This window comes from Xiphophorus couchianus, chromosome 2, assembly GCF_001444195.1.
Source record: "Xiphophorus couchianus chromosome 2, X_couchianus-1.0, whole genome shotgun sequence".
Lineage (NCBI taxonomy): Eukaryota > Metazoa > Chordata > Actinopteri > Cyprinodontiformes > Poeciliidae > Xiphophorus > Xiphophorus couchianus.
In genome coordinates, this window is record NC_040229.1 from 17,575,939 (window position 1) to 17,598,418 (window position 22,480).

The 22,480-nt window shown below is 38.0% G+C and overlaps 1 protein-coding gene across 11 annotated transcripts in view; it reads right to left on the reverse strand.

The window, feature by feature from the left end:
- The window catches only part of magi2b (membrane associated guanylate kinase, WW and PDZ domain containing 2b), a 108,618-nt gene that overhangs the window by 22,300 nt on the left and 63,838 nt on the right, over positions 1–22,480 (reverse strand). For 7 of the 11 annotated variants that reach the window (XM_028000419.1, XM_028000428.1, XM_028000393.1 and 4 more), the window contains exons 7-11: positions 11,638–11,695; positions 9,166–9,287; positions 8,499–8,681; positions 3,136–3,668; positions 1,368–1,536 (exon numbers count right to left, since the gene is read on the reverse strand). In XM_028000419.1, coding sequence (XP_027856220.1) covers positions 1,368–1,536; positions 3,136–3,668; positions 8,499–8,681; positions 9,166–9,287; positions 11,638–11,695 — 1,065 coding nt within the window. The remainder of the gene's footprint in view (positions 1–1,367; positions 1,537–3,135; positions 3,669–8,498; positions 8,682–9,165; positions 9,288–11,637; positions 11,696–22,480) is intronic. The other 4 variants (XM_028000402.1, XM_028000462.1, XM_028000470.1 and 1 more) reach the window with 1 other exon arrangement.

The following is a 22,480-nucleotide window of genomic DNA, read 5'->3' on the forward strand; positions in this document are numbered from 1 at the left end:
TTTCTTTTTCTAAATGAAAAAGAGCTTCAGAGACTTGAATGTGTAAAAAAATAAACAGTTGTCAAAATTATCCTAATCAAACAGTATTTTGCTCTCCCGGCTCTCACTGTTACCTCTGCTTGACTCCTCTCTCGCCAAGCAGCAGCTGGGGTTGAAGACGCTCCATAAAATGACGCAGGAGGATCACAAGCCAGCACATATTTAGCTGTAAGACGCTCCAGATCTGGACTCTTTCCTAATTTTGCTAAAGTCGTCTTGGCATATGAAATCACAAAAGCAGCCAATTGTGATTTAAATTATTTGGGGTATTTTTCTCTCTTCCATCATTCCTTCTTCTGTGAAATACAGATTAAATACTGAAAAGTTGATAAAATGTCAAGAGAAATGTAACATTTTATGTCGTATGAAGTTAACCTCCCACATTTAAGATATTAATAAACAAACCTAAAAACTTATGACTACTGCTTTTTAACCCCTAACTAGCAATTTGGATCTTTTATGATTTTGAGTTGAATATTGATGTGACATATATGAACTCTTTTGCTGCAAAAATCTGTAAATGCATAAAAATGTACCTGACCTGTTAGCAGTCACATACAAAAGGCTTAATTTAATTTTCTCAGAATAATGACAGTTTGATTTGTCGTGTGTTTGCTGTTATTTAACGTTTGTTGCCTTGTGAAACTATTCATGCCAATTAAGGTTTTCACATTTTATCATGTCACCACCAACAACCTTCACATGTTTTACTGAGACAGACCAACACAAAGTAGTGAATATTTGTAAAGTTATTTTATTTCTTAATATTTGTAATGTGAACTTTCACCACAGTTTCAAGTATTTTGGACATTTAAGACATTTTCTTTTAGCTTCATCCATTTTCTCATCAAATGCCACAGAGGAGAATCCCCACAGCATAATGCTTCCTATTAAAGGTGTTAAGATATATTAGTTAAATATTGGTTTATTTGTGGTGACTCATGTTATCATTGCAAAATTCCCCAACACAGCTGCATATTTTCGAACGGTTATCTAATATTGTGCCGCAATACAACAAACTTTATTTAGGAGTATCAGAGCTAAGAGGGCTGGAAGTAAATGCATCTTTCCATTTTACTGTCATATAACCTGGTTTGTGTTCGTCATCACATAAAATCCCAATAAAAACTACTGAGCTTTATGTTTGTAATGTGACAAAGTGCAGAAATATTCAAGGAGTATGAATAAGCTCGTAAGGCAACATCCCGAATTTCAAGGCTCAGTAAGGAAGGAATGTTCTTCAGGGTATGAATAGAAGCTGTATTTTATTTGATCATTAATGAGTCTAAAGCACAAACTAAAAGGAAAACATCTATAATAAGTCTGACCTGTTCCTGCTCTCTGTATGAGGAGTGTTGCCTCTGCGCCCACTGGACACTCTTTGAGCATCTCCACCACTCGTCCGTGTCCCGCTGAAGCCACCGGCTGCTGGTTCACCTCCAGGATCAGGTCTCCTTCGATCAGGCCCGATGCGCCTTGTGAACCAGGCTCCAACACCTGCACCCCGGCAGCAACACATCCGCCATCACTCGCTTGAAATGCGTCATTAATACGAAGAAGCTAACAAAAATACCCGATCAGCATCAGTCGTGGTCCTCAGAGTTCTCTGCTCTGCATGTTTTACATCTTTTCCCGCTTCATCACACCTGGTTCAAACGTGAAACATGAAGTTGAATCTGATGAGATGGTGCTGAGGTGTCAGGTGTGTTGGAGCAGGAAAACATTTAGAATATGAAGGGCAGTGGAAAATCCCAAATAATCAATAAATTTCCCTCATCTTCCTAGGAGAACATGCGAACAGACCAGCAGAGATGCAGCACAGAAGCTGGGAGAGGAACTTATTTCTCCAGGAAAGATACAAACTATACATTCATCTTCACTCAGCAAATTACTGCTATATATCTGAATTATTTTATATGAAAAAAACAACCACCTACATACATTTTCTCATTTTAACAGAAATAAATGTTGTTTGCTTTACCTCCATTGCATGTTTCGATGTGATTGGGGAGTTTTTTGATAAAGAAAACTGTCATTGTTTGAACATGCCCAGAAATAAATCTATATTTTACAGCAGGGGCATTATTTCCCAATGCAAATAAAAAAAATCAACAAGGTTGGGGAAATCTATTTTTTAATCTCAGACCAATTAAAAAATAATTGGTCTGACACCTCCCACAAATTTTAGCAATTGCTATTAGATACATGAATATTGAAGTATTTTTGTAGTTTATGCTTTACTTTTTTAGCAGACAGTTTGGTAATCTTTACTGGGACTTAAACTGAAACAGCTTTGGTCAGATATTCAGGTTCCCCAGTTGCCTTTGGCATGAAACAATAATCAATAAGAGGAAAAGATGCTCATTAAGCACAAAGGAGAATGTATGATGGTGTGGGCTCCTCTCTTCTCTGTTTCCACCGCATTAACTATTTGAAAAACCATAAAATCTTGAATAAAGATGTGGGGAGCTTTGTCATTAAACTATAAGTGTTTATTATAATGTTTTGATTAAAAACATGGTTGCATCAATGCAGACACGGTTCGCCTGACACAAAATCAACCAGCAAAGTCTTCAGACTTAAGTCCTGATTTTTTTCCCACTGTGTTACTTGGTTTGTTAAAACAGAAAAATACATAAAATGGCATAAAAAGTTTAAAGAGAAGTAGGTTTTGGTGATTATTCACAGCTAAGAAGCAAATCTAATAAATAATGCAATGAAAGCACTTTTTTTCTGCATCCAGTTTTCAAAGTATGAGGGTATAATTTTTTTCCAGACCTTTCAATTTATCATTTAAAATTCAAACTCTGTCTAAAATATAGCCTTATTATTTGAGGCTGTTGTAGGTATGATTTTCCTTCCTTGGGTTTCTTCACCAAATCAAAGGCAACTTTTTATTTTAACTCTGCTTTATGTTTACTCATAACTTCATAACTATGTTAGACTTCACTCGATGTTTCAGAAAGATCTTGAGTAGGAAGATTTTAATCTCAATTAGTTTATTCCTGGTAACATTAAGGCTAAGTCAAAAAAGAATGTAATAATATTTGAATAATTAAGAATATTAAAGGAATAAAAGAAGGAGATGGTACACATCACCTGTTTAACTCGCTGCCCGGTCGGACTGTCTGCGATTGTGAACCCGAAACCTTCTGCACCTTTCACCATCGTCACCGTCAGCAGCTCTGGTCCTTGTCCCGTTGCCCCGGCAACACCAGCCGCCCCAGACGAGGCCATAGAGACATTATCATCGCGAGGCGTGTGTGCGGACGCCGAACCCGGCGTGGTGGGCGGCAGCGACGAGCCATCCAGATGCGTGTCCCCGGGGTGAGAGGCTCCGGCCTGCACCAGAGCCTGAGGGGGAAGCTGGGAGCTCAGCGACAGATACTCCAGATAGGGGTCGTAGCTGCCGCGCCCGTTCACCACCAGTGGGCGGTGCTCCAGTCCGATGGGCGTGAGGGAGGCGCTCGCTGCAGCGTTCGGGTCCTCGGGGTCGAAGGGCAGCGGATATCCTCGACAGAGCACAAGCGTAACACTCTGACCAATCGGTACGGACTGGAAGAGCTTCACAACATCGGCGTGAGTCGTGCCGAGCACACAGATGTCATTAATGTAGACGATGACGTCCCCTGAAGAAGAAGGAAAGAACGTGAGAGCAGCTCTAGTCACACTGGAGGCGGTTTTATGTCTCACAAACCACATGCTTTAGTGTCAGTGCTTCAGTGTGACACACTGTGCTCTGAAAAGTACAACTTGTCACAGTCTGTTGCCATTAAATCTCCATGGGATCAGAACAGGGAGCAGCGGAACACAGAGGAAGTAGACTCTCCCTTGAAAGAGCCACAAAGGAACATCGTATCACCTGCCTGCTGCTGACGGTGATCTGCTGCAGATGAGAGGGACAGACACTTAAGGACTGAATGAAAGCAGCAGACATTTGCAGAAAAATGGCCTACACTGAATAAGGAAATCTATAGAGCTCTACAGACTTAGAACAATTCGAGATAAATTCCTTTTAATGGTTCAGAGACAATGCCAGTCAGCTGTTTACAGTGGATAAAGATAACAAATTCATATAGACATTGTTCCTTGTTAAAAAAACATCCATTTGTAATATATCTCTACCTCAAAAAACAATTTGTTGGCTACTAGAGGAGCACCACCTCTTGCTCTCTGTTTACTTCTGTAAAGTGTTCAGCACTTTACAGAAAAACACCATTAAACCCTCAGGTAATTTACACTTTTCTTCTGTTGAAATAGTACATTTTTGATAAATTACTTATGTTAATATTTCTTTGTTTACAGTGATCATATTTGGCCCTTTGTTCAGATTCTGGTACTTCCAGGACAGTGTGGGAGGCACTGAACTGGATCACTGTGTAGGACCAAATTGATGGTTTTTGTTTCTGTACAGCATTGCTTATTCTCTTTACAAAGAATAAGCAATCTTTATTATATATAGCAAATCACTATATTAAGTGATTTACTCTGCAAAACATTTATTTGTGTAAACAAGTTTATATATTTTATTAATAATCTTATTCCTGTTTCATTGTTTAATTTTGTTTGATTTAACATATTTTTCAATAAAAGAGGCTAATAAGTTCCAGGTTTCTTTTCTGTATAAAACCAAAACGATTTTGGCAACTGAGAGCCAACTACAGCAGAAAAGAAAATGTCAGAAAATAAAATCCACTAATAAGAAACTCAGTGTAATCTTACAGTAAATTTGGTCAGCTGGGGAAACCTGGGAAGGTTCATGATGGTTCTGTGCTTTCTCAACTAGATGACAATGGCATTGTGGTTTTACGCAAAAACTAAGAAATGTCATATTAAACCCAACTTTGTTTCTTCTCTGTTCTTGAATAAATTTAGATTAGGAAAATGATTTCTTGCCTACTTTATGCTGCCCAACAGGTTCCAAGTGCTTCCTTGACTCTATTGGTCAGACATTTATCATTGCTGCGTGCGACTGGTGAAAATGAAGCAGAAAATGCTAATCATAGCTAATTTATTAATCAAAAAGAGGGACAATTTTTCATCTACATGCGGCCAGGTCTGTTTAAATGGCTTTTTTTTTTTTTACTCTTATTAAATGTTACGAAACATTTAAAATCTGATAGAAAAAGAAAAAAATAGAAGAAATCTGGAAGGAGCCAAATAGTTTTTCGCTCCACTGGAAATCAGTTATGGATTATCATATATCATCAGAACCTCATAGCTTCCTTTGCTTAGGAAGCTGTAATATTTCACAGTTAAAAGTGATAGTGTAGTGACAAATGCATCTGCCTCAAATACTTTATTTTACACTGCTGCAGACACACACACACATATATACCCACACCAGACATGTCAAATCCTCAATCATGCACAATCCCTGAGAGCAATGCCACACAGCCAAATAGGCCAGCTAATCTCAGTCAGAGGGTGTCTGCGTGAGTCCCTGCATGTGAAAGTGTGAGCTAGTGCAGCTCTGGCAATGTCACAGAGTGGAGACGAGCAAATTGGAGAGAAAAGGGGGAAAAAAATCAGAACAGAGAGCAAGGCTGACAGACCAGGATGGAGGGATAAAGAGAGAAAAAGTAAAGAGGAGAAAAAGAAAACAGACAAAAACACGCAGAGGATGAAGACGGAGGGGGAAGCATCAGACGACACGGTCAGATAAGGCAGCTCAATAAGGAGCAAACTTAAAAGGAAAGAGGGAGACAGAGATAAAATAAATAAAGAGAAATAGATAAAACAGGAACAATGAGAGCAGCAGAGAGATAGATTTAGAAATTTGCTCTGAATGAGACATTTAGACACCAGCCGCGCCAGGCATGAGGCCAACAACAAACAGTTTGTGCCTACAGCTTTAAAAGTCTGCACCAAGGTTAAGCCTCCACCGGTTATTGTTTCTGTAAACTCAGCCTAAATCACATACATAAAGAGCTTATGTATGAACCAAGCGAATGCTCTTGTAGGCATCCGTATCCATAAAGAGTCTGCAGTTCACAAGCAGGCAGAGGAGGATTTCATGTGTTGCTCAGGGAGAATCCAAATGAAAACACGCTGGTTAATGTTGGGTCTGTAACTCAATGATCCTCATGAGAAGATACCGCCTCTTGTGCTGAGTCTGAATCTCATGTGGTTTTAAGATTCAGGGGATTAATACTACACAAGCGGGCAATTTAGTGTTAACTCTTTGTGTGTATTATTTTTGATAATACCTCCCATTTTTCACCAGCAGTGGAACTCAGGAAACAGAAACAGATCCTATAATGAAGGTGTTGCTTGAGATTCAACCAATAAAGTTTCAGTCTTTTATTACCAGAGCAGAGAGAGAAAAGAAAGCGTGCAGGGAAACTAAAGTTCATGCCTGGAAGGGAAGCAAAGGCTCAAATATGGGGCGCCCTGAATATGCTTCCATGAATATTTCTGCAGATAACAAACCTCTGAGCACAGTTTATCATTTCCTGTAATTTCTATTCCGTTAAGAGTAGATTTTAAGAGACATCTCATAAACTGGAATATTTTGGCAAAACTTTAGCAAGAGAAAATGAAATAAGGAAAGTTGTCCAAATATTAATTCTCCTTGAACTTTTTCAGAATTCAGTCAGAGAGCTCACCTGTAAATGTTTAAATTCATCTTCATTAGCCAATAAAGACACAGTCATGCCTGTCAGGGAGAGATGAGGTCATCCCTATTCCCTGAACATGTGCATGTCAGCAAGTGAGGAAAGGATCGTTGAACTCTGACCCCACCCTACCACCTAAGGGGTGCTGAGGTGTTGAGAAAGCAAGGTAAAGATGGCAGCAGCAGTAGCAGCAAACAGATTTCATCAGGAGGTTTTGCTGCTTAGATAGATCTCCAAAATTATTAGGGGAGGAAGGTTGACATATTCTGCACAATGTGTGAAAGATCAGGTGTGAAGTGGCAACAGCACAACAGTCTGACCTCATCAACACATCATGTTTGTGATATTACATCCACATGCTTTGGTAATGTTCATGACAGCTGTATTTTTACTGGGGAGGCAGTTTTTCTGGTCCGCTCTTTAAGGGCAGCTGGTCCTGACCGGGTCTCTGCGGCCACCATCAGATGACGTGCAGAACAGTCGATGGCTCTTGTCTCCACAAAGCTATTTACCTAGGAGTTCAGGCTTTTCTAGACCCCAGCATGTGTTACAGCGGTAACTTAAAAGACAAAACATCTCTCTGTAAAGCAGGGGTGCCCAAAGTCGGTCCTCGAGGGCCGGCATCCTGCATGTTTTAGTTCTCTCCCTGGTTTAACGCACCTGAATCCAACAATGGCTCGTTAGAAGGCCTAAGAAGAACACTGACATGCTGAAAAGGTTGTTACTTCCACCAGAGAGAGAACTAAAACATTCAGGATGCCGGCCCTCGAGGACCGACTTTGGGCACCCCTGCTGTAAAGGAATGAGAATGGACATTATGTATTTTCCGCCACTTTATACCGCAGTAAAGTAACAATACTGACTTCAGTTGTTCTGAAAATGCTCTATATATCAAAAACAACTTCACAGAAACTTTGATCATAGCCATATCTGATGCCTTAAAATTGGCCTCTGTCTCTTTAAGAAGCTCCTGTCCGTTCCGATGCTCTGAGTGGATTTCTTGTTACTTTCAATGATTGAATGTAGTAGTCAGTTGTAATCGGTAGTATGGATAATTAGATATTTATTTATTTATTTAATTTTTTTAAGGCATTTTAAAGGAGAAACATGAGCAGACTAGCTTTGTGCAGAACTGCGCTGTATTTTAACCCTTTGGAGATGCTCATTTTCTCATTTTAATTCTGTGGTGATCAAGTCTGGTGTTGGAGAGATGATACCCTGCTACTTTTAGATGCGTCTCTTTTCCAGCACTGAAGAAGAACTGGGCTTGAACATACCTGTTTTAATTATTTGAGCAACTGGTTAGTATTTGAAGATACTAACCAGGGCGCTGGTCATGCAAGAAGCACCGACCGCCACCGCAGTATTACACATAAAAGTACAAACAAGCAACACCATGATCCAAATCCTCCTGCACAAAAAGCTTTGAGCAAAAATTTCAAAACAGTCAGCTGTTTTGAAAACTGTTGATCAAGAAAATATTTAAATGAATTGATCTGGACGTTCAAAGCGTCCTTGTATTGTTGGCAGATTTTGTGACCTCTGCCAGCTAAAACTAAAGCATTATTATAGCAGATGATGGAAAAGCGTTGTGACAGCGCAGCATCAATATTTACTTGGCATTGATGCGCTCGGCTCGACGGACAGTGAAATTAAACTTCTGGCAGGAAAATCTACTTCATATACTCATCTATGGCAAGAACCCAAAGTCCATCATGGCTACGTGTCAGAACCACGATGCCACACTTAAACATCTCTACAAATACATTAATCCAGCAGGAGAAGCTGTTTTTATTTTTTCTTACACATCAAACCAGTTTCCATTACGCATCCAGTAATTACCTGTGTCCATTTTCCCGTCCTGAGCGGCGGGTCCGTCTGGTATAACACTCTTCACTTGCAGGAACTCGTCGGGCTCGTCGCCTCCAATAATCGTGAAGCCAAATCCCATGTTGCTCTTCTGCAGGGCCGTGGACAGGAAGGTGCCCTTCAGCTGGGTCGGGTCCCTCGTAAATAACGGCTTTTCTACATTCAGAGACAAGCTTTTTGTTAAATTTCACATCTTCTCTGCTGTCAAAACCAGCAAGCATTTGTTTTGCCACATCAAAACAAATAATTTTGTTTTAATTTTTGCATTAAATAAAATCCGGAGTTCATCTACAATGCGTTTCCCTGGTAAGCAGACTCTCAGATCAAGCAGAACGTAACGTGTTGGGTTCATATGTCGTCACATTTATGCCTGGATTGACCGGCCGGGGGCCTCGGGGTGAGAATGTTCTCCTATTGCATGAACGTCCCCCGATCTCCAGCCAACCCTGCGCAGCACATTGTGACATCTGCCTCATCTGGTGCATATGAAACTGCAAACTCTTAGGGGTAGTTCAGGATAACTCAAAGGGCCCGTTTTGGCAGGAAACACTCAAAATTAGCAACTTCATTTTGAACAGCTCATATTGGGTCTATGTTGTTGCATGAGCAGGATCTCCATTAGGTGATGTTGGGATCATACCTCTGTATATTGTGGGTAAAGGCAGAGCAGAGAGTCCCTGGCTCTGCATCTGTCTCTGCTGCTCCAGACGTCTCTTGGCTTCAAGGACTGGATTTTCAAACTGAGTCCTTCGATTGATGTGACTGAAAATACAGGGCATCATTAGAATGAACAGAAAATCCTTTAGAGATGCTCTGTCAGCCGTAAAAAAGCAAGATAAAAGCACAGCTCTGGAATAACAACTTGATTAGAAGGTAGGGATTCATAAATAAGAATATAACACTTCAGACTGCTGGATTCGACTCCCTGGAGATTCATTAACAGTCACTTTTATTAGAAGTCTCGGTAAAGATATGTTAATATTTTTTTATTTTATTAGCATAATCTCACATCGAAAATTTGACAAATCTTCCAACAATAATTTAAAAACCTTTATTTTTATCAGGAAGGTTAAAAATAGCAGCGTAAATGTCTCTTCTGCAGCTCTGTTCAGATTTTCAGCTAACTTTACTCCATGTTCTACTTCAGTTCACTTATGACATCATAAAAAACATGAGAGAAATTATGAAACCAGTTCAAAACCAGCTAATAGGTTTGCTATAAGTTGTTGAAATGGCTTTAAAATATTTATAAAGTTTGCCTAAAATGTGCACAAATGTTCTCCTGCTTAAAAAAGAAACCATTTTTGAAAGCGCATGTATTTAATAAAACACACATGCACACATTTAATTTTCTAAGTCAAAGGCAAATAGTAGCACAGATAAATGTCAATAGAGATTTCAAGGATTCATATTTCATAATAAAATTAGAACCAGAGCGTTGGAAAAAAAATTAAATAATAATTCTTACATACTAGAAGATAATGGAAAATCTTCTGAATGAGGTAAATATAGTCAAAGATGAAAAATTACACTCAACAAATTTTAGATTTAGATATTCAGTAGATTGAAAAGTAAAAACCAAAGCAGCTGCAGCAGCTCAAAGCAATCACTCCAGGATTTCGTCCATCTTGGTTACTGCTGTGGGGAATTTTTTGGGCTCACTTTACTTTGCAGACATTCATTGGAGGTTGAGGGATTATGTTTATCCTCAACTAATTGAAGGTCCTGCCTCAACATTTTCATTAGACTGGAGTCCGGACTTAGACTAAGCTATTCGAGAAACGCCTAAAATATGGTTTCACTCCATATTTGCTGCCATGCTGTGGATCGTTGTGCTTTTCATGAACAAACTTTGTTTGTCGGACAGATGGTCTCACATTTGACTCCTGAATACTTTGGTTTGCAGAAGGGTTCATGCTGAACTCCATGACTGAAAGCTGTCCAACTATTGCAGCTCTTAAAGCAGCTCTTCACAACCAAACTTTACAGCCAACATGAGGTGTTTTACTCTGACATGTTATTTGACTTTCACCAACTGTGGACTTCAGCTTTATGACCAAATTTCTCATGTAGTTCTGGTCACACTGCTCCACAAGCAGCTTTGAAAAATCAAAGAGAGCTTGCCATTGTTTTTAGCTCTTGCAGGTTTCTTTATTACATGCTCCTCCAATGTCCTTTGGACTCAAACAAATAAAAGCTCTTTTGCTGTAGAAATATTATACAGTAGCACATTTTCTTGTTTTTTTTATATATGTGTTTATCAGGATTTATATGCATAAATTGTGAAGTTTTAACTGGTTTTCATTGTTGTAGTATTTTTACCAAAAATTGTCACCGATATTGATCCATATAGTTTTTTGTGCAAAGTTTTTTGTAAATAAATTGCTTCACCCGAGTCCCCTGGGATACAAAAGATTGTAATGTATCCAATATTTGGTCTGTATGTTTTTTTTTGTTTTTTCTTTTGCTGTTATGAAAGCCATTCTCATCCGTCCAGACCATACATATACAATATTTATGACACCTAGTAGAAAACACTGAAACATTTTCAACAGAAATCAACACCGGTGAATAAAAAAAAAAAAAAAAACCTCAAATTTAAGTGGCTGTGTGTTAGAATATACATTAATAATTGTCTCAAATATATTAGAAACACAGATTGCTTTGTTTAGTTTATTGGGAATATGAAGGAATATTTCACCAGTAAGAAAACAATTAGTGCCACTCTTAAGATGCAACCCGAGGGTCTGAGATGAAGCTCTTGTGCGTTTTGTAATAACTCTTCGCTTTGCACAGTTTGGCCTCAGGGTGAACTTGAGAGGATGCCCACTCCTGGGAATGTTTTGCACTAGTTAACCTTTCAATAACAGTCCTTTTTGGATATTTTAAAAACAAATTACAGAAAAAATGACAGATGATGGGCATTAAAACATTTACTTCATATTCTGGCTTTACATACAATACTGTGTATAAGTAATTATGGTTTAATTACTTACACAGAGTGATTATAAGGACATGCTTTTAAGCAGAATAGTCTCTTTTTTTCAGATGGACATTATAACAGTGTATTCCCTGTTTTATTATCAAGCAGGGTAATAAAACGTCAACTTACTCGACGTAGTAGCTGCCGTAGATGGGGTCGTCTATTTTCTCCCAACCATAAGGCAGTTCTGAGACAAAGAAGAACAGAGACAAAAGAGAAATGCTATTAGTATTTTCAGAGAGCAGAAGAAGGAAGCTAGACACTAAATTGAACCACTCAGAGGAGACAACATGACTCTCAGGGCTCGCAGCCACAGCAGATGTTCCCAAAGCGCCTTTTAGTAGACAGGCAACCCTTCGATCTGCAGCAGCGGCTTCTTTACGGCGACAGGAATCACAACAAAGAGCCGTTACAAAGAAGGGAGGGAGGAAAACAACAATCTGTCTTCTTTTTTTCTTTGTGCTCATTTTTTATTGTGCACACAACACTATGGCCAAATACCCCCACAGAACTACTTCCTGTTTGTGATTTTCTTCCACACACCCACTCCTTTTCGCTTTTGATGGTTCCTGTGGATGCTTTGTTAATTGTCTACTCCACTCCTACTTCTTATTTGTTTCATCCTCGTGTCATCGAGTCTTTTTTAGGTCTCTGCTTCTTGTAAAAGACACCACAAGACCTCCTGAACTCTGACGCTTCCTACTCTAAATTACAAGTGACACTCAAAGATACAGACCCATTTAAGAAATTAGAATATTATTGGAAAGTCAGTCTTTTTCAGAAATATTATTACTAAGTGAAGCACATTCATTCAGCTTTATTTCTGTTAATAATGATTTTCTGCTAAGTCAATGAAAACATGACATTTAAAACTAGAATATTATACCAGACCAATAAAGAAACAATTTTTAATACAGAATTGTACCCTTAATGAAAAGTATGTTTAATAACTACTTCAAGACTAAAAGGTACTTTTAATCTGATAAATGGGCCTCATCAGATCAAATTTATTAAATACAACTGAGGTTTTCAAATCCCTTGAAAACTTGGGTGTTCAATCACACTAAAACCACAAACTCCAATGTATTTCAATGTCATCTAATGTTACAGACCAACACAGAAGTACATAATTGTGAACAAGATGATACACAGTTTTTAAAACCTGAAGGTTTTCACGTACTTTCAGGCCCTCTAAGTCACGATTCAATGCAACTGCAACTCTTTCTAATGCCTTAACTCAGCTATAGACTGAGATTCTTGACTGTTCATCTTAGAAAAATATCTCAAGCTCAAATCCACCAATATTCAAGTTTTCCAACAGATTCTCCATTAGTCCTTTGACAGGGCCATTGCAACACAAGAAAGAATATGCCTGACATTTTAGGTCTGGCTCTTCCCTAGAAGATTTTTACCTCCATTCTTGTTTCCATCAACTCTAACCAAATCTCCTGCCTCTGCTGAAGAAAACTATCCCCACAGCATTATGCTGCCTCCACCGTGTTTTGTTGTGTCCTGTCTATGTTTGTCCACTTACCCGTTTTCTAAATGGTTGAGTAAGAGTGTAAATAGGACTTCCTGTGACTTTCTTTTAGCAAAGCTCTTCACAAAACTCATTATTTCACCTCTGCAGGTCATCCAGAGCTACAACAGGCCACTTGCTTCAGCTTAAAAATTTTATTTAACCTTTATTTCACCAAAACAAATCCCATTAAGATTAAAAATTTCTTTTGCAAGGCTGGCTGGTCATCCTTTGTATTTTCAGATTGAATTGTGTCACAACTTGATCCTACATTAAACTTCCTCACTAGTGTATTCCTTGGTTTTGTCTTGTTGTTTTACATTAATATTCTCTTACAAACCTTCGACACCTTCACTGAAGAGCTGGATAAATAAAAGATAAAATTTACAGACCTGTAAATTAAAATTTTTAATGCTGAGACATTTAGTTGCACTGGATTTTATTTGGGGGCATCAGAGCGACGCTTATTTGGAAACTTTGTAGATCAGGCCCCAAGTTGCAATGAAATCTTTCTGCAGTATTTGAATAAAAAAAAGAAAGTTTTTTAACCTACATTGTGGTGCCTCTCATCAAGCTTTTATACAAAGAAGTGGCCTTGTAAATCAGCTGAAGCTACAGGAAAAAGCCCAGTTTCCCTCATTAGCTCAAGCTTTTTCAGAAACTCACATAAAGATGTTATATTTCTGATTAACATTCATCAGCAACTGCTTGTGAGGCGTTGATCTTCTTTCTCACACTGCCACATTAAGTCACTCTCGTGTCCTGTACTTCACAGTTTAACTTTGACAGAAAATAACTGCAGATGGACAAACACAATGTGTCACACAGACTGTAAAAGCAGGAAAATGCACCAACTCTGAGTCACGAAGGATTTAGATTGACCTCAGCTCAGTACAGACATTCAATTACACACACAAATACACACGTACAAAATCTATAAACGTAAAGCAGAACTGACAACTTTGGGGGTAAGAATGGGAGTAATAGACTCATTAGAAAGAGGAAGTGATGCGATGCAGAAGAGTTGCTACTGGTTTCTGCTTCATAATGTTGCTTTTCAGCTATCTGGCTTTCTGAATAAAATTACAGTTTTAACAGCGGTTATGAATGCTATTGGCATTTTTCTCACTCTATAATATCTAAAAGGATCAAGGCCAGGGATTATTTATAATCTTCTTTTATTGTGTAAACAATTACCCTTTAAAAATTAACCCAACATACTAAGCAACCGTTTGCAGCACTATAGCCGCAATCACATGATTTTTTTAATTTTGGCATATATTTAGACATATTTAAAGACACATTTCATGTGGGTCTAAGTGTGAAGGGATGAGGAACATTTGGGAAAACATTAAGATCCATCACATCTTTCATGCATGCTAATGAAGCACAAGCGTTTTCTGTAATGAGAGTGTGTGTCTTGGAATGAGTGGTGAAAAATTAACAATCTGTTTTTGGTCACCCAACGATTTAGGGATGAAAGTTTGACGCTTTATGTGGACGACCCTGGACGTGTCCCCAAGACGTCAAATAAATTTGTCAGAAAACAATGCCAGATCTCGGCCATGTTGCTTCTACAAGCATTCGACATGCTAATGCGAGTGCACCTTCATCTCTGCAGCCATAATGTAGCATGAGATAACTTACAGTTATTATCAGGCCATTGCTGCAGATCACATTGTGGAGGCTACTTAAACATATACCAAATGTACATGAAGTGAATATGAAATTACACCTAAATTTGAACTTAAATTAGCATTTCAAATCTGCATTAATTTATTTCATGCAATGGTTGTAAGTGTTTAACACACTATGCTCTCTTTTTTCTTTTTAGAACATAACAGTTTTTATTATTTTTTTATGTCATGTAAAATCTTATAATTATCTATTTTTATACCAAATTAAGTACAGATCTTAGTTCTCTTCTATTATATTCTATTCATTTACACATTTAAATTTTTTTTATTTATTTAATGTTTCTAAAATTTAGAGGATTCTGAATCCACAGTCTGAGTATTTATTGTCTTCTATGTCTAATTGCTCCTCCATCTCTTCAACACAGTTGCATTTCTCCAGTTCTTCAAAACAACATGAATTATTCACATTTATTTATTTTCAAATCTTGGCCTTGGTTAGGTAATTCTTTCTGTTCCATTTGTTTTTGTTGTTTCTGTTGCCTCACGTTATTAGCTTATATAAAAGTTCTTTGTTTAGTTGTGTATGAAAATGCTCCCAGAAATAAAGACTAATTGATTGAATTACATGTGTTACACTGCATTAATCAGTTCTCATAATATAGAAGAAAGACAAAATTAAAATTTCTGATTTCTGAAATATACAAAAGCATTTATGGTCTACATTTTTTTTTCATATGCATGCCAGCTTTGCAGAACTAAAGGCCATTCTGGGCTGCATAAGCAAAATTAATTTATGTCTCACACAAAACAGTAAATACCAGCTACTCTAAGGAGACTTTATACGCTTGAACAAAAAGCATTGTTTTGTGATTAGGTGGGAAACACAGACATTGCATAAACAGCAGCGTATAACACATAATCACAACAATCACTGATGCACACATCAACACATAAATCCTCAATCTTATCATTTTTACAATTATTTGCTTTGCGTGACGCTGATATTACAGCAACATCCCTCACGCTTTAATGTAATTACTGGCAGATCCGTGATCTTGATATCAATAATCCATGTGAGAATGTGTGTGTCAAAGTGTGTGCGTCCTGGCAATGGAGCATGCTGACTGTGCAGTCCAAGGTGAAAGGAGACCACACCTCAATTATCGCCGGTCTGCATTATCATTCTCTCAGCGGACTCGCTCTGCTCAGCCATTACCTCACACGACCCTCCTTATTCTGGCCGCACAGCAACCAAACCTACTTTATACCACCTTAAATAATCCCCTCCCACCCTGTCCGTGAGCCACCTTAAATGTCGGCCTAACTTATGCGCTCGCTGCTTGCCCTCCCCCTAAACTGAACGGGAGACAGTTTCCATGGAAACCAGCAGTAAAAGTCTTTTTTCCCCTCCCTCTCCCCTTGCTTGAGCTCAGGGCTGCGTCTTGTCTCTGTTTCCTGCCGCTGAAACATAGAAAAAGTGTGTGTGTGTGTGTGTGTGTGTGTGTGTGTTTAAGCATTCACATATTTGCAGAGTGTGTATGTGCTGCGTATTAAAAGGCTGAACAGTGTTTGCATATCTTAACAAGTAAAAGTACATTCTCCTTTTATTCCAAATCTGATTCTTCGCCATGTTTGAAGACGTATCTGTGGCTCCGAGAGGCTCATTTGTGTAGTTTGATTAGAGTCTGAATGAAAGAAAAGTCCAAATGTGAAGCTTTTATGTCAAGATTACTTTTTCTGCCAGCTGTCTTCCTGACTAATGAGCAGAAGAAAACACATGGGTGACCTTATGTGACTCCTTAGGAAATACATTTTACAGAAAAACAGAAGCTTCATTAAAACATTTCATTTAATCAAAGAAATAACTAAATAACTGGCATTGTGAGTCAAGTTTTGATGGGACTCGCAACTAATTAGGCTGAATTTCATTGTGTGCAATTTATTTATAGATAATATTTAGCATTTAATTATTTAAAGACTTGAATATAAAAAACTGCATATCAACATATTGAAATAACATGAATATCAAGCATACATTTATGGTAAAAAAAATTTAAAATTGAGCAATGATATGGTCGTTTTCAGGTATTTAAATCTACCTTCAATATACCAAACCAGACTTTTGATTGAAAATGTCATGATTTATTAAATAAAGATAAAGCCAAAATGAAAATATTTGTGAAAGATTTATCCAAAACCCCAGAACTTCAAGGGATGAGCTTCATTTTTACTGTACTTGATCAAATTCATACAAAGACAACAAATATTTACAAATGAAAAATTTGGGATTTTAAGTTAAGGAATATTTCTGGTCTGGCTGTACAGATATGTTTGCATCAAAAGAACCTGCACTCTCCACAGAGATGAATTTGACCGATTTGAATTGTTAAACTTTCTGATTAAATGTGCAACTAAATTAAAGAATATTATGGTTATGTTTTGTATTTATTCTGCATCAGAAATTACTTGATCCATTAGGCTACATTAAGCTTTATGCAACAATGAGAATGTGGATATTATTAATCCAGGCTATGTTCAGTCTCTGACAATTTAAGACATTTTTCACTTCCCATGGCCCAAGCCTCCATCGGGCCCTAAGCAAAATTTGGTTTTGGGGCCCTCTAGTTCTGTTAACAATGTGGACTGGCTGCAACCAGCAGCTCGATCATTAGATCATTCACACACCTGCCATAAACTTATTGCATTTCTGGCAGTGCTGTTTACATTATATACATGTATAATATAGGATACATTTATTGGCCAACTGATTTATCGACCAGTTGATTTCTGGGTGCCGATTTCCTTAATTTTGGAGGATCATGATTGGCCGATAGAAGTTTTAATTATTGTTATCAAACACAGCATTTTGAAGCCAAAAATACCTCAGAAATATACAGAGTCAAGCAGGAGTTAAGCTCAGTTTCACACAAACATAAAGAACCTAGCATAAATGTTTGGCTGTTGAACTGGACCTTTCCAGGTCGCTATCAAGCTAATTTTCTATTAGCAGCTTTACAAATCTTTTACATTATATTACATTACCAAGACACATTAAAACAAACCTCTATCTTGGCTTTTTTCTATTCTCCCTCTTTCTTTTCTCCCTCCCCGAAGGATAAGTCCTTTTTTGAGACATAGTTTTGCTTACTTAACTTCTGCCAGAGCTTTGGACATTTGGATGCGCACCGCACGTTGCGCGGCAGCTCAAGTTACCGGCGAAGCGTGCAGTATCTACCGCGGCCACCAGGGGCCTTCAAGAGCAATTTTCTTTTTTCTTTTTATCCATAAAATAATTTCTACATACATTATCAAATATATATTATTGTTGTAAACCAATCAATTCATAGTGAAATTGTGTGTTTTTGATATTATAATGACACAGAAATTATTACTAAAAAAAATAACAAAAAAACAAATCAGCTCCACTGAGGGGCCCCCTTAGTGGCCCTGGGTCCCTAAGCGACTGCTTAGTTTGCTTATGCTTTGGGCCGACCCTAACCCTACCCCTTAACCTAAAAAATGGAGCAAATGAAACAAGTATTTCCCCATTTCTTTTTTAAATTAGGGAAGCAAACTTACGTTTTGTTCAAAACAAGCTATTCACCCCTACAGTCTGACAATTATATACGGTTTCAGTTTGTATTTCACCTTTTTGTGAATTACCAAATCAAAAACTTTTAAATTAAACATCTGATGCTCTCCTTCACGTCTGAGCTGGTTCAGTCCAATAAGCACCACAATCTGAGTTAACTCCTCTCGATGTGATCTATTCGGCAAAACAACCATCAGAAGGAAAAGTAAAACCATCTGAGGTTTTATCAGAGCTTTAAGCAGAACCACTTCTCTCTCACTCCCCAGGTGGGGGCTGGACCTGTCGGCGTCATGTCCTGAAACAACACGTGAATACACACTCTGCCACTCAGTCTGTGTCTCTCGCAGCATCCCAGTTACTGTTTTATCACAAATCCCATCAGTAAACACTCTTTCTTTTGGGGATGAAACTCTGAATTTCTAGCACTAACCTATGGAGATCTATCCTCCTAAGCCACTGATGAAACAAATAGCAAACTAAACTCCCCGGATAAAACACTACGTTTTTGGGGAAGATGCATGTTGGAGGTTTTAGATCTAAAATAATGAACACAAACTAAAAGATGCTACATTATACTTGTTTTATTTTTTAGTGATGTTTGCTTTATTTTCTAGGGCGCAGGTTGTAATTCTCTCTCTCTCTCTTTTTGCTTCCCCATTTTATGACAAAATCAGGCATTCATCCATGCAGCAAAATATTTTTTGTCGTCTCAGATTGAAACGATCACAGCATGACAACCTTGAGTCAAAATAATGCATTGTTGTTTTAAAATAAAAATATAGGACATGATTTTATTTTTTGTATGATTCAAAATGAAAAAGTAACAATTATTGCTACATAGTAGCTTACAACGAGCTGAAAAAAAGGACTTGAAACTGTACAAAGAAAAACCTTTGCACAATTTCCTTTGAGCAGACAAGCTTAAGCAAAAATACTCCATCTGATGCAGATCTCTTGCTACAAACTCTGAGTGCGCCTCAGTGTACAGATACAGGACCTGCTGATGTGTTTGAAGGTTTCACCAACATTCGTACCAACACATCAACACAAACAAACCTCTTTCCAGATTCACCAAAATGCAGCATGGGAGCAAAAGAGGCCTGGGAGACCGCACAAGGAGAAAGAGAATGCAGAATGAGGATATGAGATGCCAAAGGAAAGTGAAGCAGAAAGACCAGACATGCATGAGATGGAGGCAACAAAAAGGGAATAACAAGAGGGAAAAGGAAACCAGCAACTGATGAAAGTTCCTCTGAATATCTGTCTGCTGTCTGCCAGAGGCTGTGAGACTGAGAAATCCTTCAGGCAAAGGGGCATTTAAAATCGGCCCCACTTCTTCCTTATGTTGCCTGCTCACTTTTATTATATCATTCTGTCTACTTTTATCCTTCAAGATCTACTCTGCTCTCTACATACTTTATTCAACATGCGCGGCTGACACAAAAATAGAAACAAAAAAAAAACCAAATCAACATCTAAATAATTATTAAAACAAAAAATGTCTAATAATCACTAGGATTTGTAAAAACAAATCCTTGTGGCTGCTGAAGTGCTTACCCATCAGAAAAGGTGGGATTCCAAGGGTGCGGTAAGAGGATACGATGTGTCATCCAGGACCTTCACAAAAATTCAGCAAACAGCCTTTGATTCAAAATCCTCTGCCAGCAGGCTTAGCTCACAGAAATAAGTTCCTTTAAAAACTGCAGCCCCCAAGATAGAAACACAGAAACCCGAAGAAAAGGACAAATCAACTTCAAAGAGACAAAATAAAAGAAAATGAAGCTCTGGCCTCTGTGTTGGAAATTTAAATCCATCAGTCGAAGCACCACTTCAGACATAATCGCGGTCTACTTTAATATCAAAACAGACCGCGTTAATGTTTACATACAGCAAAAACACTGTACCAAGAAACCCGGCTGTTTGGTTGGATACTTGAGAGAGAAAGCTGAATAAGAAAAAGAAAAGGAGGTGAGCTAGTACTGTATGTTTACTACATTATTTAAAAGATTTATGATTCTCTTTAAGAAGTAGACTAAAATGCAACGAAGCAGCCTTCATAGTGGATGAAGATCTCTCTGCACTCTCCACTAATCTCCTTCAAGAGCTTTTAGAGAGCGACTAGGTTGCAGCAGCACCTCTCCATGAGGCTCCCAACACATATGGGGCACGAATTGTTGTGCCCCATCTCTGTATCAATACACCAAAAGAGCAAAAGGAAAATGGCAGCCAATGTTCTCCCACATGTACGCTGATGAAAGGCTAATACATTTAACAGAGCATTATGTTTGAGCACAAAAAATACGCATACTTAACTCAAAAACTCAGGAATTTGTGTTGTCAAATCATCTTTGCCAATCCCAAAAGGCTTGGTATTTGATTGGATGAAAAAACTTTCAATAAACAAGAATAAAATGGCAATTTATTCATTATTTAACAATTAATTCAAACAGGGGTCTCAGTCGTGTGTAGTAAGTTCTTCATATGCTAGCGAACAGCGTGGTCACACACTGCTGTGGGACAGTGCGTCATCCTTCAACCATCAGTGACTGATTGGTCAGTTTGGTTGTGTTGGTTCATCTGACACAAACGGCAAACCCAAACTGCCGAGGTCAAGCTGTACTTGACCTTCAATTTGGAGTTTAGTCACAGTAATGCTGTAACTCAGTTTTGCAGAACAGCAGCTTTAATTTGCCCTATTGCACAAGTGAAATTTAAATCAGTTAAATGTGCATTGCTTGAAGCAGATTCCAGTTCACATCTATAGTTGGGTATTTCTTACAGATGCTAATAATCAAGCATCAAACAGGCACCTGATTGTCAGCACTTGGGGCACAAAAGCCTGAAGAAAAAAAAACAGATAGAGTCAAAAGCATAACCTATTTGTTGCAGAGATAATTTGGCAAGTTTTTCATGGGTTCAACACATATAATTCAATCAAGCAATAGAAAAAAACCCCAAATAAAACATTCTTTTTGCGCTAAGTTTATAATTGACATCTTGTTGATGTCAATTATTGAGTCAAATTATCTCATTTGCCTACAGTAGAGCTGAAGATGTGTATGAAAATACAGTCATATGGACAAGGAAAACTGTGGCAAATCCATCTTATTGCCACACTGCAAAAACACAAAATCTATTTTTTGTCTAGTTTCTTGTGCAAATGTCTTAGGAAACTTGAAATAAGACAAAACTAACTTACAGTTAACTTTATAGCAAGGCATATAAGCTTGCTTTAAGTAAATAGTTCCTTAATATTGATGAAAAAGTGCTAGTTCTGTTGGCAGACGTTTAAACTTATAACAAGACATTTTTCCCACGTTATAAGTTAATTTGTCTGCCAATAGAAGTAGGTCCTTAATATTGGCAGACAATATTAAGGAATTATTTACTTAAAACAAGCCTCTATAACTTGCTAAAAAGATAGCTTTAAGTTAGTTTTGTCTTATTTCAAGTGTAACAAGATATTTACACTAGAAACCAGACCAAAATTACTCTCTAAGATTTTGTGTTTTGCAGTGCATGACAGCCTTGAGGAAGAGACAAAAATGGCAAATGTAAAAAGCAGTCCAAAGAATGAAGAAAGCAGAACCTGTTATATTTTATGACAAGCTACATACCCACAGGTTCACAGTAATTTAAAAAGTGGTAAACCAGAATCCCCCCCTCGATGTTCTGCTTTGTCCCTGGGTTCTGCTGTCAAAGTGATGGGGCCCCAGAAAACGCAGCACAAAAAGTCCAGATCCTGCAGTTAATGTGTCATCCGTACTGAAATATTAAGATGAGCAATCTTAACCAGAAGGCTGATGCAAGAGATAAATTCTTCCTGAATATATCTATTTAAGCTATTTTCATATTTTACGAGAAACCATGTAGCACAAAGTAGAAAAGAAATATCTCTTTTTTTCTCTTACTACCAAGGATGCAAATATAAGAATTAAACTTGTAAACAAACAGATTCTGATAACCGCTCATTGCCATCAAAAAACACTTGCATTGTTAAAAGTGAATAAAAATTAAGAATGGAAGTGTCTTCTGATTATTGTTGCATTTAGACCATATAGATCTGTTCAATGACAGCAGTGGTGTCCACATGTTTTTCTGTCCAACTTTGAATCTGGAGAGTAAGAGCCAGCTTATGCGGAGCTGACTGGGGTTATTAGCATTCCCGTCACAGTCTGGCCCAGTACTGCCCAAAGACGAGATTGGGAGGGATGTAGTGTGGGG